The 18,099-nt window shown below is 32.5% G+C and overlaps 1 protein-coding gene across 2 annotated transcripts; it reads right to left on the bottom strand.

The window, feature by feature from the left end:
* Positions 1 to 11,617: 11,617 nt before the first annotated feature.
* On the bottom strand, positions 11,618 to 15,677 carry LOC110647221 (patatin-like protein 6). 2 transcript variants are annotated; one of them, XM_021800949.2, is made up of 3 exons: positions 14,878 to 15,677; positions 13,543 to 14,700; positions 11,618 to 11,936 (listed from the first exon to the last, which is right to left on the bottom strand). In XM_021800949.2, the coding sequence occupies exons 2-3, from the start codon at positions 14,692 to 14,694 to the stop codon at positions 11,667 to 11,669; spliced, it is 1,422 nt and encodes a 473-aa protein (XP_021656641.2). In that variant the 5' UTR covers positions 14,695 to 14,700; positions 14,878 to 15,677; the 3' UTR covers positions 11,618 to 11,666. The 2 variants fall into 2 exon arrangements, with proteins under 2 accessions (XP_021656641.2, XP_057989413.1); XM_058133430.1 differs by having other exon boundaries at positions 13,543 to 15,283; positions 15,382 to 15,676.
* Positions 15,678 to 18,099: the final 2,422 nt, after the last annotated feature.

Genomic DNA, 18,099 nt, shown 5'->3' with positions numbered 1-18,099 from the left:
CACCACATCACACACACGCCAACGCACGCACACTGCTCCAAATTACCACAACAACATCCATGGCACATCAACAGTTATGAATGCAACATAAATCGTGCCTAGAGTTTAACTACATAAATATATGCATATAAGTGATGCATGGGCATGCTTGAACATATAATAATAGTGAAATTACAATTAAAATTAATATTTTACTCACAGACTTGACGATGGTCACTGAGGCGGCTGGGCGGAGGAAGAAGGCTGTCCCGGCTCACCTGACAATTTTATTATAATCATTTAATAAATTTGACTCAATACAAACAAAGAAAAAGACCAATACGTCCTAAGTCGTGCCGAAAATCCGGCAGAGTCTCCCCTATACCTAGGACCTACCCAACCTGCAAAAGGGCTTAAAACACACTTCTATACTCACAATCCATATATCCACAACTCAATCACATCACACAGCCCCTCCTGGGCCCATCAAATCAATCATCCATCACAATATGTAAAATTTCAATTTAGTCCTTATAATTGACCATTTTTGCAAAAAGCGCCCAAATAAGCTCTAAAAATTCTAAAACTTTGCCCATGGTCCTTAGCAATATTACTAAGCTATTGCAAAAAGAATCATAATTTTCTAAGCTACCACGAATATTTTACGGATTTTTAATCCTATTTAAGCACTAGAAAATTACGTAAAAACAAGGTTCGGGTTTACCTTTGCCGATTCCGACTTCGGGAACGCGCTTGGGACGTCTGACAATGGGGGCTAGCCAAAACCTCGGTCCAATTCGAAGACTTTTCGATAGCAGTGCATCGGGCCGAATTTCCTGAACCAGTCAAGCTCGAATTTCCGCGAATTGAGGATACCTACACGAAACCCAATAATAATATATAAAATCAGGGGTGTTACAATAAGTTAAAAGACATCTTTAAAATTATTTAAAAACTATATATATATATATTCTGCATGTGCACAAAGAAATTAATTGGATAATTAAAAGGAAAATAATTAATTAATTAATTAATTACATGTAAGGGTATTGGCAAGTAGTAGAAAAATCATTGTCATGGTGACCATCATTATGTTGTATTATTTAGAGTTTCAAAGAAGAATATATCCTAATAATCCATGAAGCAAAGGGAATTGAATGTGTGAATATAGAAGATTGATGGGTCTAATACTCTACTAAAATTCAAAAGGATAACCCTTTAATAATACTCTACTAAAAATCAAAAGGATAACCCTTTAACAATAATAACAAAACATAAGGTATATTCCATAATAATGTTAGGTGTCTCTCAATTCTACACCATATATATACATATATATATATATCATTCATGTCACTTGTATGATAGAGAAAGGGAAAAAATATTACTCCATCCCCTACAAATATAAATTTATTTATAATATTTTCACATAATTTAAAAAATATAATTAAAATAATAAATATTGTATAATTCAAATGTAAAAATATTATAAATGGCTAATTAGAGTAGCTGACTGGTTTTTTTTCTATCTTTTTAAATTATAAAAAGTGGGAAAGTTTTGAGTTTATTTAATGTATCTTCATTAAATAAAAAAAATATAAATTAATAATTTAATTATCATTTAAAAAAGAAATTGCAATTAAGATTATTATAAGGACAAAGAACATTGTTAATTTAATTTGAAATCTTCAATATGCAATGTCTATACTGTTAAACAATATGAAACAATCAAGTAATTGTCAAAATTATTCAATAAATAAAAAATAACTAATTATATAAAATTAATATTATTAAAAAAAATTTAATAAAGACTTGGCACAAGAAAAAGGACTTTTAGTAAACAACGAGTTAATTTAATAATAATGGTCCTACTTATCACCTAGGTAGAATATGGACCGGTGCCGTTTTATTTTATTCCCATTACAAACATGTTCATAACATAATTGCATGTGTATGAAATTTTACAAAAAAATCTTTTAAAAAATTAAAATAAAATCTAAAATTTTAAATACATTTTTTTATTTTATTCCTAAATTTTTATCTCTTAATACTATATAAATAGGTAATCTATGCTTACTCAAATACGTTTTTACACAATTAATTTATTGATTTATTGTCATTATTCAAAAATATGCCGAAGTGATTGTCAAATAACCTTCGATTTTCACTTAGATCTTTGCTTTCAAGCAACTTGAACATTCAATATTCATCATCTTATAATCCAGAAAATTACGTAAATATTAATAAATTAGATTTTTTAAATGTAATAGAAGCACAATAAATCGCATAATAATTAATGGGTACATAAGAAAAAATAATTTTTTTTCTCACTATAAAATAAATAAATTTAGAGATTGAATTTGGGATCTCCACATTCTTCATGCTTTAAAAATAAAAGAAGACTAACCATATGATCGGGAATATACTAAATAAGATAAAACAAAAACTGATTTTTTTGAAATAATTAATAATATAAAAATAGATAATTTTGCATCACGAGCCTACTTTTAAAGGAATAGTTAGAGGGAGTGGTTAATATCTTATGATTGGGATTTGTGTTTAATTTTTCTTTAATTAATTATTTATTTGTTTTTTGGATAATTTAATTAGTTAGTTAATGACTTTGATAATTGCAACAAAATTAGCATTTTCTTCATATGCATTATTTAAAAAATGTTCATTCCTCTAATTATTTATATAATTATACTAAAGTTAAATTATTTTGATTATGCATGTTTTATGTGTTTTAGTTAAGTATTATTATTAATTTCATTAAAAAAAAGGAAAAATTCATTATTTTTAATTGTGATTAATAGAATAGAATGAAATAATTCTCTTCATTATTTAAAAAAAATTATAATCATAAAATTTATAAGTTTGTTCATGTAAATTCAATCACTCAATTTTCAATTTAAAATAAGAAAAAAAATTTATTAATCTTAAGAAGATTTCCATATAAATTAGTTTTTTTTTATATAAAAATACTAATAGTAGGTTTATTGAATAATTTATTTCTTTAGTCTTTTTACATGAATTTAAAAAATATATATATTAGAGGGATTGTCACGACCCTACCTATGGGCCAGACCGACACTAGGACCTGGACCGGCATAAAACCCCCCAGACCAGTAGTAAACCTTACTGTTCTCAAATCCATAACCAAGGCCCAAAAACTTAGGCCCAACATTTACATAAAATAAAAAAAAATAAAATATTTTTATTCGGGTCAACCCAATCCGATAACCATAAAAAATTGAAGTCAGGGGAGCCCTGCTCAACCCTGTCACCATCAGTTACAAATTGTTTAAATACCATACAAATCTTCTTTTATTAATCTCAAGAATTTAAATTAACACAATTTCTAACAATGTCCACACTACTACTAACGCATGCGGAGTTCTAGATTTCAAATTTAGAAAAATAATAAAACAATTAAATAATCAATGTTAAACCTGCAAGGAAGAAAACATGTTGCTCTATAAAAGAATTCCTCCTGTAGCCTGGAAAAATAAGTGAACAGGAGTGAGCGTTCGACTGAGAGAGTAAAATACCAATTTTAAGTATAATTTCTATAGCTATCTAAATCTAATGCATCCTAAAGAGTGGAATGCAACACTATCAAAATTTTTGTACACATCATATCATAACAGCAAAAAGGTAATTTGGAGCACTCACACACCCAACATTGTTCAAACAATACATATATGGGAGCTGATCCCCTATACAGCCCTCTTAATCCAACCTCTGCCAGCGAGTGTCTCTCAAGCCTGACTTTCGCTTAATAAACCAAATGCCGGGTCCCAGCGAGTGTCTCTTAAGCTGTGTCTACCCCGAAAGACCGGGTCCCAGCGAGTGTCTCTCAAGCCGTGCCTACCCATCCTGTGCATATCTCACACCACACACACGCCAACGCACACACACTGCTCCAAATTACCACAAACAACATCCATGGCACTTCAACAATTATGAATACGATATAAAATGTGCCTAATATTTAACTATATAGATACATATTTATAAGTGATGCATGGGCATGCTTGAACAAATAATAATATTGAAATTATAATTAAAATTAATATTTTACTCACAGACTTAACCGAAGTCACTGCGGCGGCTAGGTGGAGGAGGAAGGCTGTCTTGGCTCACTTGAAAATTTCATAGCAATTGCTTAATATATTTGACTCGATATAAACTACGAAAAGACCAAAGATGTCCTAAGTCGTGTCGAAAATCCGACAGAATCTCCCCTATACCTAGGACCTACCTAACCTGCAAAAAGATTCAAAGAACACTTCTAAATCTCAATTTTCACAATCACATCTCATCAACGCCATATAGCCCCTCCTGGGCCCTTCAACATAGTCAATTGTCATAAACTTAAAAAATGACGTTTTAGTCCCTACAATTGACATTTCATAAAAATTCACTCAGACAAGCTTTAAAAATTCTAAAATTTTACCCCGCTGTCCTTAATAATATTACTAAGCTAATACAAAAGGAATTATAATTTTCTAATCACCCATGAATATTTTATGAATTTTATTCTAAATCGGTATTAGCCGGAAATGAGCAACTCAGAGTTCGGGTTTACCTATGCTAATTCTGACTCCTGAAAAGCGTTCAGAACATTTGAAAATGCTAGGATTGACTATAATATCGACAACGTTCAGAGACGGGCAGCCGAGCAGCCGGATCTGGCTAAAAATACGGTCCCGACGCCGGTGAGCTATCCTCGATCCGATTGCACCTAAATTAAGTCCAAATTATATTAATAATTATCTTTAAATTATTTTTAAATTTTGGGAATAAAAAAATGCGAAAATCTCACCAAGCGATTTATCGCATTTTTCAAACGATGTCCGATCAGAGCGGGACCGGTCTTATCTCAAAGATTTCGCCGTCCTAAGTCCATCGATGGTCTCAAATTTTTTATCCGACGGTCAGATCACTGGGAAAATGGCCGAAAAGCCACTGCCCAATTTATCTCTCTCCTCTTTCTCTCTCTTCGAAACTCGCTAGAAACCTCCATGGAACGGAGCACCGCTGGTCGGGATGGGAAGCCAGTGGTCCCAGGAGTCGAGCGCCACCACTCCCATGCAGGTAGGTCGCCAGAAACGGCCGAAAATGGCCTTGGAAGTCCTCGTCTTCGCTCTCTCTCTCTCTCTCTCCAATTCTCATCGCCGCCGCCTTCTTCCGTCATCATTTCCTGTCCACTGGTGGTCGCCCGGTCACATTGAAGTCACTAGGGTGGTTACCGACAGCGGATCTCTTGCCGGCAAGAAGAAAAACAGGAGGGAGGAGGAGAGAGAGTCGGGGAGAAAGGAGAGTGAGAGGGAGGGGGGGGGGCTGTGCACTGCGTTTTGGGTTTCTTTTTTTTTTTTTTTTTACTTCTAATTACACTATTAGTCCCTCAACTTCTTAGAGGTTTATAAGTAGATCCAAAATTTTTTTATTATGTTAAAGTTTAATAAAATTCTAGTAATGATAAAAATAATATAATCTAGGAAAATTTAATTATTTTATTCTCATTTAATAAATTAACTTTAATTAATTTATTTATTATCAATTTATTTATTATTATCTTCCTTTATTTTTAAAATCAATTAAAATAAATCCTATAATATTAATAACATAATATTTCCTTTTTATTTTATTCAAAATTTAAAAATTTTGGGTTGTTACAAGGGATACGGATTTGAAGGTTTATATCCCTAATATTTAATTTGTGGGCAAATCATTAATTACTAAGGGAATGTTTGGATTAGAAGTTTGAGATAGCTGATATACTTTCATAACCAACAATTATTCCAAACCCATTTGAATAAAAGTATACAACCCCTAAATTGTTACAGTTCAAAATTGTGAAATTAGAGTTATTCTCAATTAACTTCTGTCTATTTAAGATAAGGATACCACTTTATCATCTTTTCAATTTACATATCTCTCTATGTTATGTAAGGGATGTGTGTGTTTTCTTATATTATTTAGTTTTCATTTATATATTCAATAGTAACATAAATAAGATATAGTAAAAAAAATTATATATCTATTTGAATAATAAAATAAATGATATGATATAATAATTATGTAAAGATTTAATAGTTACACTTTTATAAAATTCATAAATTAAATGTGATGTAATTAAAAGTGAAAGTGTTAAGTGACTTTTCAAGCGAAGATAAAAAAAAATAAATAATTATGCTTTTATAAAATTATCAAATACAATGTAATTACCGGCAAATGTAAGCAATTTTTCTAATAAAGGTCAAGGTCAAAAGATGCCTCACTCTCTCTCTCTATATATTTTTTAAACCAAAGATAAAATAAAAGATTTAGGTTGAATTTATTTGTGTTTGTTTCGAGATTGCATCGACCTATTTATGACTCATTCATTTAACTTAACATGTTTTATTATTCGTGTCACGTGTCAACCCGCGACCCGTTGACCCGTTTTAATTTGCTAACCTGTGTAAACTGCTAACCCACAAATAACACTATTAAAAGTAATGAATTAATAAATATAAGTCTAATTATTTATTACATGATACAATAACTAATTTATTTTCTTTTATTAAAATTAATTTAATTTGTGAATTTATATAATAAATTAAAAAATATTGCTTAATAATTATTAGTTTTAATTTTTTAGTTAAAATTTTGATTAGATAAATATTAAAAAAATCATTTGCTTAATTGATGTCTTTTTATTTTTATATGTTATTAAATTTATGCATGTTAATATGTGTAAATTTTATGTAATATATTATTTTATAAAAATTAAAAATATTAAATCATATCAAATAAATTATATTGGATCAAGTCAAATCGTGTTAAATAATGTCAAATGGTATTAAATAAGTTAATTCGTGTCAAATTATATTAAAAGAGTTGTGTCGTATCAAATTAACTCAGCACGCTTTAATATTAATTTTATCATATCATGTAACCTAAATAATAAAAGAATTAATTTAATAAGTTATTTCATATCAAATCATATTAAAATGAGTTGTATCGTATCAAATTAACTAAGCACGATTTAATATTAATTTTATCGTATTATATAACCTGAACGATAAAAAAGTTATATTTGTATTTTAATCTTTAACATGATTTATTAATAGTGTCATATTCATATCAATAACAACTGTGCGAACACAACTCACCAACTCGAATTACCACCCCTACAAGAAGCTCAGGCCAAACTGTGTGTGTTTCACAGAAAGGATCAAATGATAGAGCTCAATATTGGCTTCTGACGCATTTAGGGGTCGCAAACCAGAGGAGATCGGTCGATTGAGTGATTCTTGGAGTATCCTTCCTCAGGCCACTCTGCATTCTTCTACAGGGCTGAAGCTAAGAGTTTGCAACCACCAAGACGCCATGTAGGAGACTTCAGACAAACCCAGTGACTAGGGCTGTGCACTTGCATTTTCATATAATTTAAAAATATTATTAAAAATTTATTAGCTTATATTATTAAATTATTTTAAAAACAATAATTTTTAATTTATATTAAATGCAAACATATTAAAAATTAATAATTTAATTACCATTTCAAAAAATTGATTTATAATTTATAATAAATAAAAAGAAAAGTAAAGCCAAATATTAGATTAGATTAGATTAGATTATTATAAGGACAAATAACATTGTCACTTTACTTTGAAATCTTCAATATTTAATGTCTATACTATTGAACGATATGGAACAATCAAATAATTGCCAATTAAATTTAATTTAATTATATTAATTGAAATTAAATAAAATATAAATATTTTTTCTTAATTAACATATCATATTAATAATTTTATGTAAGAAAAGATCCTTATAGTATGAATATCTAAAATTTAATGAAACAAAAAATTTGATAATCATAAATAAGATAAACAAAAATTATTTTTATTAAAATAATTAATAATATAAAAGTAGATACAATTTGTATAATGGACATGCACGAAATTTTGTCGGTCACGAGCCCATTTTTGAAAGAGAAGTTAGAGGGAGTGGTTTGTCTCTTTGAGGTTTGTGTTTAATTTATAATTAATTATTTAATTATTTAATAATTTAATTAATTAATTAATCACTTTGATAATTGCAACAAAATTAGTATTTTCCTCAGTGTTTAGATTGAGAGGTTCTCTTCTCTTTAGAAATTTCTTATTCTCCATTTTTGTTTTTTTTTTTTTTTTAAGGATAAATTACATAGATACCACCAGTATATAATGATAAAATATTTACAATTCAATTTGTAATATAAAACTTCATAATCTTTAATTTAAGTTATATAAAAAATCCTCTACAACTTTTAATAGTCAATTTTAAGTTATTTTTATTAATATGGTACTTGTTAAATTAGAAAATTATATTTTCTCTCCATTAATTTAACACTTATTAAAAAAAATAAAGATTATTCTCTCTTTACCCACAATTTCGACAATACAATTTGCACATATTGATACTTCAACAATCTAGTCCCTGTTTACCTAAAATTACCAATATATGAAAATATTGTTATTTTAATTTGAAAAATGGCATGTTTGTCTAAATAACATAAAATTGGCTATTGAAAAGTTACAGGTGTTGTATGTTACTTAAATTAAATTTCAAGAGTTTTATGTTATAAATTAAAATTTAGGTAACTTATTGTTATATATCCTTAAGTTGAGGTACAATTTATATAATTTACCCTTTCTTTGAATAGCCATCGATGAGTATTTTTCACTGGTGACAATCCATCTTTTTTTTCTGATAATTTTTTTTAATAACTTTCTAATTTTTGTTGATTTGAAATAAATTTTAGGATTTTTTTTAGATTTATTATTTTTTTTTATAAATTTTAAGTGAATAAATCCTTATATATATTCCTTTTGGCATATCTTAAATATTTTTGGTGTTTCTTTTCTTTAATAAAGTTTTAACATGTTTTTGTTATTGAGATATTTTAATTTTTGGATAAGAGTACTCTATGAGCTCATATCTTTACTCTAGTATGAGATCTAAATTTGAAAATTATTTAATTAGATTCGTAAAAAGACCATGTTAATTTGTACCCTTTTTAAAATTTTATTTCTAATTAATGATTTTTTTTTTATTTCCATAGATATATATAAAAAAAAGAATGGGTGTTTTGAGTCTTTAAATTCAGCATTTTCTTCATTTGCATTCTTTTAATATGTTCATTCCTCTAATTATTTATACTATTATACTCAAGTTAAATATGTTTAGATTATGCATGTTTTATGTGTTTTAGTTAAGTATTATTATTAATTTAATTAACAAAAGAAAAAGAAAAAATTCATTATTTGTTAATTGTAATTAATAGAATGGAATGAAATAATCCCCTTCATTGTTTTAAAAAAAAATCATATCAATAAAATTTATGATTCTATTAAATGTAAATTCAATTACTTCAATTTTCAATTTAAAAAAAAAAAAGGAAAAACAATTCATATACCATAAAATTTTCAATATCAATACACAATCATTTGCTAATAATCAGAACAAGCATCATTAGTCATCCATCACCATTTATTTAGAATTAAGAAAAAGAAAATATACAGAAGGGTGAAATTTCTTCTTGCTCCAAACAATCATAATCACATCATGAAACATTTGTTCAAAAGACAAACAAATTCAAATAGAGGAACCCTTCAAATCATATCAAGGATGAACATACAATGCTTAAAAAAAAAAAAAAAGTTTTGGCCCATCAATCTATGATCTATCCCATTCCCAGAAGATGTGGTTGGTTTGCTTGAAAAGACACTAACCACTCTCAGATCTCTTCTCCACCACTACAATCTATACTTGAAAAAAAAAGGGAGAAATAAATAAATAAAGAAACAAAAAACCAAAGGTCAGACAAAGAACTTCGGCTGCTTATCTGGGTTTTTCTTGAGAAAGTAGCCCACCACGCCCACTCAAGTTTCTTAAGAGAAAGGTTGAAAAGGACCAGATAAAGAAAAAGAAAAATAATAATACAAAAGGAAATGGAATGGGAGATATATATATATATATATATATATATATATAATGGAAACAGTAGTTTTCTTTCCCACCCTACAATCTTACTTGACATGAAATGATTCACTCCTGATACTTGGTTTGACCTTCAAAAGCTTAAAAACTCACCAATCTGGCTTTTTTCTTTGTTTCTTTCTTGGTTTCTTGCCAATGTAGAAAGCTGGAGTGGACACCACAATGCTTGTCCTCTGGCAGGCAAAGTATCCCACTAAGATCTTCTACCTTTATGTGACACTTGTTCTTTTCACTCTCCTCTTGCTATTCTTCACTCTCAAAAGTAAAAGCTGCTATATTACTTTCTTTTCTTTCTCTTATATATATATATATATATATATATATATATATATAGATATATATACCTGCATTTTAGATGCAGAATTTCAGTTAAAAGAACAAAAACAAAAAATGGCAAGCGCATAAGATTAAAGAAAGATTTAATATGTATGGGATGCATAAAACTAAAGTCTAAAGATACCAAGAAGCACAAAGCTCTAGATCTCATAGTGCAATGCCAATTCTTTTGACCTTGGGCTTTTCAAACCTATGAGGAACCCATAGTATCATATATCATAAAAAAGCACAAATCTTTCATTTGATGCCGAGAAATTAAGTTGAATACAATGAAAAGGTAACATTTGATGTCACCAAATGCCATCAATGCCCTTGATCTAAGGGTTCAAGTGTAATGAGTGTGATTTTATATATACATGTGAGGTGAGTACCCCTAGAGATTTGACAGGAAAAGAATTTAGCTTTGCCCTAACAGTCAAACCAAATCAGGTCACAAGAGAACTACTTTTTAGGTCCTACAGATATATGCCTTTTGGCTGCACCCCTATTCATATCTAAATGACAAGATGCTGAAAGACAACAAAGGTTTTGTTCCATGAAATGACCAAGATGTCCCTAATCTATTGCAAGAATCAGTGTCGGTGGACCGACAACAATAAGGCCAATCTTTCCCTCATAACCTCCCCTCATAACCTGTTTACAGTGCTTGCATTTCCTGGACTTTTTTGTTAAACAAGAAAATATGAAAAACTACATCAACTACAACAACAGCCGGTTGTCAATTGTCATATTTTGGCCCTAATCAAAGCAGGAGAATGACAAGACTGAGCCCACGAGGACACATTGCAAGACAAATTTCTATTGCCTCCTTGTGTTTAGAGTTGACCTAAGGTCCATTTCTTTAAGACAGCTAACATTTCAATATTTTATAAACAAGAAAATAACTAGAAGAAAAAGAAAGGTAGGAGTTTTGATGATGTTGTGCAATATACATAGCTATATATAGAGGAAATGGAGAAAAAAAAAAGCACGAGCAAAATGTGTTCTTTTTCATTTAAGCTCAGTAGGTGTCAATGGGTAGAGACTAGAGACATTTCATTCTTAGAAAAAGGGAAATTTAGATTCCAAGAAATGATCAAATTGGTCTCTACCCATTGTATTATGTCGAAGAGAAAACTAGTGTTTTTGTACATATAGCTTCAAGCTTTCCTACTTGATTATTTCCATAGAAGGGTCCACCAATATGCTATCTTTAGACAAGGAGTATAAATGGAATTAATTATTTATATAAAATATTTAGTGAAGGGAAAGGAAAAAAGCTTACCCTTTTTCTTTTTGTTTGGGTTGGTCCTAAACATAGTAGAGAGAGTAGTCTAAGTAGGTTTAGAAGCAGCTTGCTTGAAAGCAACAGTGGGAGCAATTCTGCAGCTCCTCCTCTGATGCTCAAGCACAAGTTCATCAGCAAACCAATCCAGTTTCTCAAAATTGCTTTGCTCTCCAATCCTCTTACCCCCAAACAACACTGATTCAACATTTTTCTGCTTCAACATTTCCTCTGCTATGGAAATCAACATCTTCACATTGTTAGGACCAGGGTCTGTGTCCACATTGGGTCCACACCGGCCTAAGCTGGATCCATTTGCCTGTCACACCAAAATGAATTGGAATAAATGAGCCTTTGTACTGCACAAAGCAATGCACCCGCAAAAGACCCCATAATGCAGTTTGTTTCTACTTTTTATAAGCATAATTGAAGCTTCATTATGATAAGCTTTAACCATGATGTAGCATTCTTGTTTTTTTTTTTAACGAGTAATTTTCATCCGTGAATCTAATGTCGTACAAGTAAAAATATACCATGTTGAGTTAAATAATTAAATCGGTATAAAAAAATAGCAGAACATGTAGCACCACTTGAGAAAAAATTGCACTGTGGATGTGGAATTTAGGGGTCAGAAGGCTATAATAATCTAGATTTCTTGATCCATAAGGTTCAAAAAAAGTCTACTGATTTGAACACACGTTAGCCTACACTTAGTTAAGTCAATTTGAATAGGTAGACTAAAGAGGTACCTAAGAAAGAAGCATTGGGATATAATCCAGTAGGAAGTGCAGCATAATATTCTAGCAAAGTTAAAGTACATGGGTATGCTTAATGATTTATACCCTTTTCATCCAAGAATAGGAACAAGAAGACTAAAAAAATCATACCATTGGTAAGGGTAAACGTCAAACTTTACAAGCAAAATGACAAGACAAGATTCAAGATTAACGTACCCTTCCCTTGCTTACAGGTAGCTAACATTAAGATAGTACAAGCATAGCAGGATGACAGACCAATGTCCTTTGCTTTTGACAGCAAATAAAGCATACCAAAAAGTGACCCTAATTATGAAAGCTAAAAGCTAATTATGGAATGCCTGTTTATGCTTATCTAATATATGAACATAAATCATTGTATAAAACACCACCAACCACCACACCCCCCCCCCCCCCACCACAACACTCCTGACAAATTCAAGCCCCAGGTCTCCAGGCTCCAGCCATTTCCTATCATCAAATTCCCGCACCAAATCTTAATTATTCAGCCAGCTGGCATTGACACCAAAATAGATTCCTAATAAGGCAATTGCTATTCAGATAATGGTTCTAAATTTAGCAACAGAATTCAATTCTGGAAGAATGGATAGATAGGAAAATAATTCAACTACTGACTTGTGAGTTTTCACCAACTGATAGGAAATCGTGTAGAACGAAGTTGGTAATAAATCATTTTACCAAACTTCATATTTCCACAATTTGACAAAAGATTTGGACCAACAATCTTTCATTTTTGCTGATTAAAGAGAATATGAAAAACTTCAATTTTGCAATTAATTGCTCATTTAAGGAACTAAATTAAACTCTACAGTAACTTTAGGTTCACTTGCAATAACAACTCACATTTTGACCAAAACCAGTGCTTCAACTCACCCATCACAAGCAACTCAACAGAGAGCCATACTCTACTAGATATCGGCTAATACAAGCCATAAAAAAACTTGCACCAATGACCCGTTACAGTAGGCCAATAACCCAAAAACCCCAGCAAAAAATCACAAACATTTATACCTGAAAGAGACGCAATTGGCTTAAACCCTATCACCAGCCTGGCTTGGCAAAAAATACCATAACCAAGCTGTACAGAATTAAATACACACTTCGACACTTTCAAAAAGATTTATACAACAAGTTGTGTAAGGACGATACCTGAATTCTTACGTAGTTACTGTTCCTACACTGCCCAAAAGCCATAGCTATGGCTTGGTCCACTGAATCTGCCGAACCATCACCTGCAATTCGAGCCATGGGTCGAGCCCAGTGCCTGGCCCTCCAGTTTTTAACCTCCTCATAATCGTAACTCAACTCAAGAAGCTGACCAGTACCAAGAGACAGTACTAATAAATCTTCCACTCCTCTCACGAATGGAAACTCTTGCTTGTTATGCAGAACGTGCGTGATTGCCGCGGATGTTGGGTTGCTCATAGCTAATCCACCTTCAACCGCTAAACACTTGGTCTGACCGTCAATCGACCGCATTTGAATTGGCTCGAATAAACCCGGCTCGGCCGATGTCGCTCTGCAGACTTCCCAGAGCCGGAAATCAAAACTATCGGTTTCTAATGCGTCTGCTCTTGAGAACAGAAACGGCGCCATGCTTGAAAGATCGTAGCATGGGATCAGAACAGGTTTTAATGTATCTTTAAGAGTTAAGCTTTGACCTTTCTCAGTGAACATCTCTTTCATGGCTTTCTCTAGACAGCCTGTGGTGGCAGTCGTTCCAGAACCGCCTTTGAATAGCCGCTTAAGAACGCCGCCGCCGCTACCACAACCATTTCCAACACCTCCTCCATTGCCATTACCGGAACGGTAAATTTTCCCGCCATGATCGGCCAAAAACCTCCAAGTGTCATCTGCCTTCATAATCGCATGGTTATGATCTTTACTGCCAAAAAGCATGGCCGTAAAGATGCCGCCGATGCCCGTCCCCGCCGCGACGTCGAAATAATCTGCGATTCTGGCTTCAGGATTGCCTGATTTGATTTTGAGCGCGTGCTCGAGATAGGCCAATGCTTTCCCAGAAAGAATCCCTCTCATGCCTCCGCCGTCGATGGAGAGTATGCAGATTTTTCCTCGCTGGTTCTTAATTGCAGAGACGCCATTGGCATCGGCAACTGGTGGGGATATAAAAGACTCTGGTTTTGGCTCTGTGGGTGCCGGAGATATCTGCTTGGGAATCCAGAGCTTGTGATCGTCGTAACCAAACAGAAACTTGCTTTCAAGAATTGAGAAGATTTCGTAGCTGAGCTTGTCGGTGTCGATGCTTGGTTCTTGCATTTCTAATGAATGATTGGTAGCCATTTTCACCTTAGCAGAAACAAAACCGTTATAAGTTTGTGGGTTGCAAAAGAATCTAACTTGAGAATTAGATTCTTTGCATGCTAATTCTTGATGGAGCTGTATGGTTGATTTCTTGTTTTGATGGCAAGTTAATCTCTTGAATTAATATTGAGATAAAAAATTTTCTCTCCTCTTTCTGTTTACCTTGAAAATAACGCCTGAGAGACTGAGATTCTTGCCAAATATTTTTCCTCTTCTGTTTGAATATATGCAGAGACCCTTCCTGAATTCAGATGATTAATCACTTCCCTCCAGTTTTTTTGACAATCTTCATCATACTGAAAATTTCATCATCCAAATACATGTGAGATAAATAACCCTTTTTTTTTTATTTGCTCTGCTAAAAAATATATCCTTTGGGTTCCCAAACGCTCGCTGTCACTTCAGTTGGAGCCTGTATAACCAATCACTCTTTACAAGAAAAGAAGAAAAAGAAAGAAAAGATAAGCCCCAAACCCTCTCTTGAAAAACCCTTTTGCCCAATCTCCTTCCTTCTCCCTCTTATCTCTCTGAGCTTGTGTAATCTTTTGACAGAGCACGATAAAGGTACCTACCCTCTCTTGAAAAACCCTTTTGCCTAATCTCCTTCCTTCTCCCTCTTATCTCTCTGAGCTTGTGTAATCTTTTGACAGAGCACGATAAAGGTACCTATAGCAAAATGATATGGCATAAAAAGATTAAACCAAGCAAGGGAGTGGGTGGGTAGCCAAGCTAGCTGCTAGCTATCGCCAAAAAACAAAGGAAGCTAAAAGATCAGAGAGAGAGAGGTAAAGGACTGCATAGGAGGCAAGAACACATCTGTTGCAGAGCATGTCTGGCTATAGCTTTTAAAACCACAAGACCATTTTCAACTCTCTCTCCCTCTCCCTCTCTCCCGTCTGCATATACAATGGATATACACCAATTCAACCTACAATTAATATTTTTCTCTTGAAAATAAAATTTATAATATTTTTATATTTATAATATTCTATATATCATTTACGGCTGATTTACATGGGTTAATATATTTTATAATTTTATTAAGAGATATTTTTTGTCATATTTCAAATATTATTAAAAATTATTTTATTATTTTAATATTTTTATAATTAAAATTTATTAAATTTAATTTTAAATTATTTTCTTATCTATGGTTGTTTAATTTTTTTTTTTTTAAGTGGCGACGACCAATTGGTCACCGATAGTTGTCTTTGCAGTGTCAGGTCATTGCCGATTAGAGATCCAATGGGAAAGATACGTTTTCCGCTGTTTGTCCGTGATCAACGGTCAAATTGTGGAAGCAAAAAGAGGAAAGAGTATAAATTTCTATGATTCTATCTTCCCGCCCTTGTCGTTACGCGTGGGGCCCAGCGCCACCCCGTCGGCAAAAAATTTGAGGCGCACTGTTCTTCATTTGAGTTTCTCTATACAGAGCTCAATATATGAAATGAGTTTATTATCATTAAATTAAAAAATATATAAATTTATAATAAATTTAAAAATAAATATTTAATTTAATAATTATTAAATTTATTAATATATCAATTTTCAATTTATTATAATTTTTATTTTGAAAACTCTTAATATTAAAATAGCAGCCAATAAAATACTCGTAACAATTATTCTAGTTAAAACAACTCAACTCAACTCAACTAAGCCTTTATCCCAAAAAATTGGGGTCGGCTATATGAATTCGCTTTTTCCACTTTAAACGATTTTGGGTTAAATCCTCAGAAATGTGTAATGCTTCTAAGTCATGTTGTACTACTCTCCTCCAAGTCAATTTAGGTCTACCCCTTTTTTTCTTTCTATCCTCTAACCTAATGTGCTCTACTTGTCTAACTGGAGCCTCCGTATGTCTACGCTTCACATGACCAAACCACCTCAATCTCCCTTCTCTCAACTTATCTTCAATTGGCACCACTCCTACCTTTTCTCTAATACTTTCATTACGGACTTTATCTAGTCTAGTATGGCCACTCATCCACCTTAACATTCTCATCTCTGCAACTCTTATCTTAGATGCATACGACTCTTTCAGTGCCCAACACTCACTACCATATAACATTGCCGGTGTCACGACCCAACCTATGGGCCGGACCGGCACTAGGGCCTGGGCCAGCCTAAAGCCCCCGAGGCCCGTAGTAAGCCTAACTGTTCCTTTACCCAACTCTAAGGCCCATTTGGGCCCAAATTCAAGAAAACAAACGGACAGAGTCCGGCCATAAAATGGACTTCCCAACGGGGAGTTTTCGACTCACCCGACCTGTAAACATAATAAATACTCAATTGGGGAGCTCAGCTCACCCTCCACATACTCATATCCTCATAAAAATAAATGGGAGCTGAGCTCCCTCATCCAATCCATCAAACATGCATATCATATTAAGTTTACAGGTCCCAAAATAATAATTTAGTTTACAGACCCAAATCAAATAAACATTTCTAACACATGCGGAAATTCTAAGATTTAACAAGTTTATATAACAGTAATAATTGACCTGCGAGGGAGAAAGCAGGTTAACCTCAAAAAATATCCTCCTGTGGCCTGTAAAAATTTTTGAACAGGAGTGAGCGTTCGACTCAGAGAGTAAAATATCAATTTTAACCATAATCTCTATAACTATCTAAAACTAATGCAACTTTGTGGAATGAAATGCAACATCGACAATAAATTCACATCATAGCATCAAAAGGTAATTTGGAGCACTCACGCACCTGTAGCATCAATCATAATATATGGGAGTGATCCCTATCTGACTCTCTTAAATCCAACACAGTGCGTGAAGAACTCGGCTCGGACTTCCACTTAATAACCAAATCGAGGGTCAGTGAAGAACTCAAGCGTGACTACCCCTCGAAGGATCGGGTCAATGAAGAACTCAAGCCGTGACTACCCCTCGAAGGATCGGGTCAGTGAAGAACTCAAGCGTGACTACTGTCCTATCCATAGTCCACACCACATCACACGCACGCCAACGCACGCTGCTTGCTCCAAATTACCGCAACAACATTCATGGCACTTTATGATTATCAATGCAACATAAATCGTGCCTAGAGTTTAACTACATAATTATATGCATATAAGTGATGCATGGGCATGCTGAACATATAATAATATCGAAATTACAATTAAAATTAATATTTTACTCACAGACTTGACGACAATCACTGTGGCGGCTGGGCGGAGGAAGAAGGTTGTCCCGGCTCACCTGACAATTATATTACAATTATTTAATACAATCTGACTCAATACAAACAAAGAAAAAGACCAATACGTCATAAGTCATGCCGAAAATCCGGCAGAGTCTCCCCTATACCTAGGACCTACCCAACCTGCAAAAGGGTTCAAAACACACTTCTATACTCACAATCCATATATCC

This window comes from Hevea brasiliensis, chromosome 14 (assembly GCF_030052815.1).
Source record: "Hevea brasiliensis isolate MT/VB/25A 57/8 chromosome 14, ASM3005281v1, whole genome shotgun sequence".
NCBI lineage: Eukaryota > Viridiplantae > Streptophyta > Magnoliopsida > Malpighiales > Euphorbiaceae > Hevea > Hevea brasiliensis.
The sequence above is the reverse complement of the archived record's forward strand: the minus strand, read 5'-3'. Positions and strand labels throughout refer to the sequence as shown.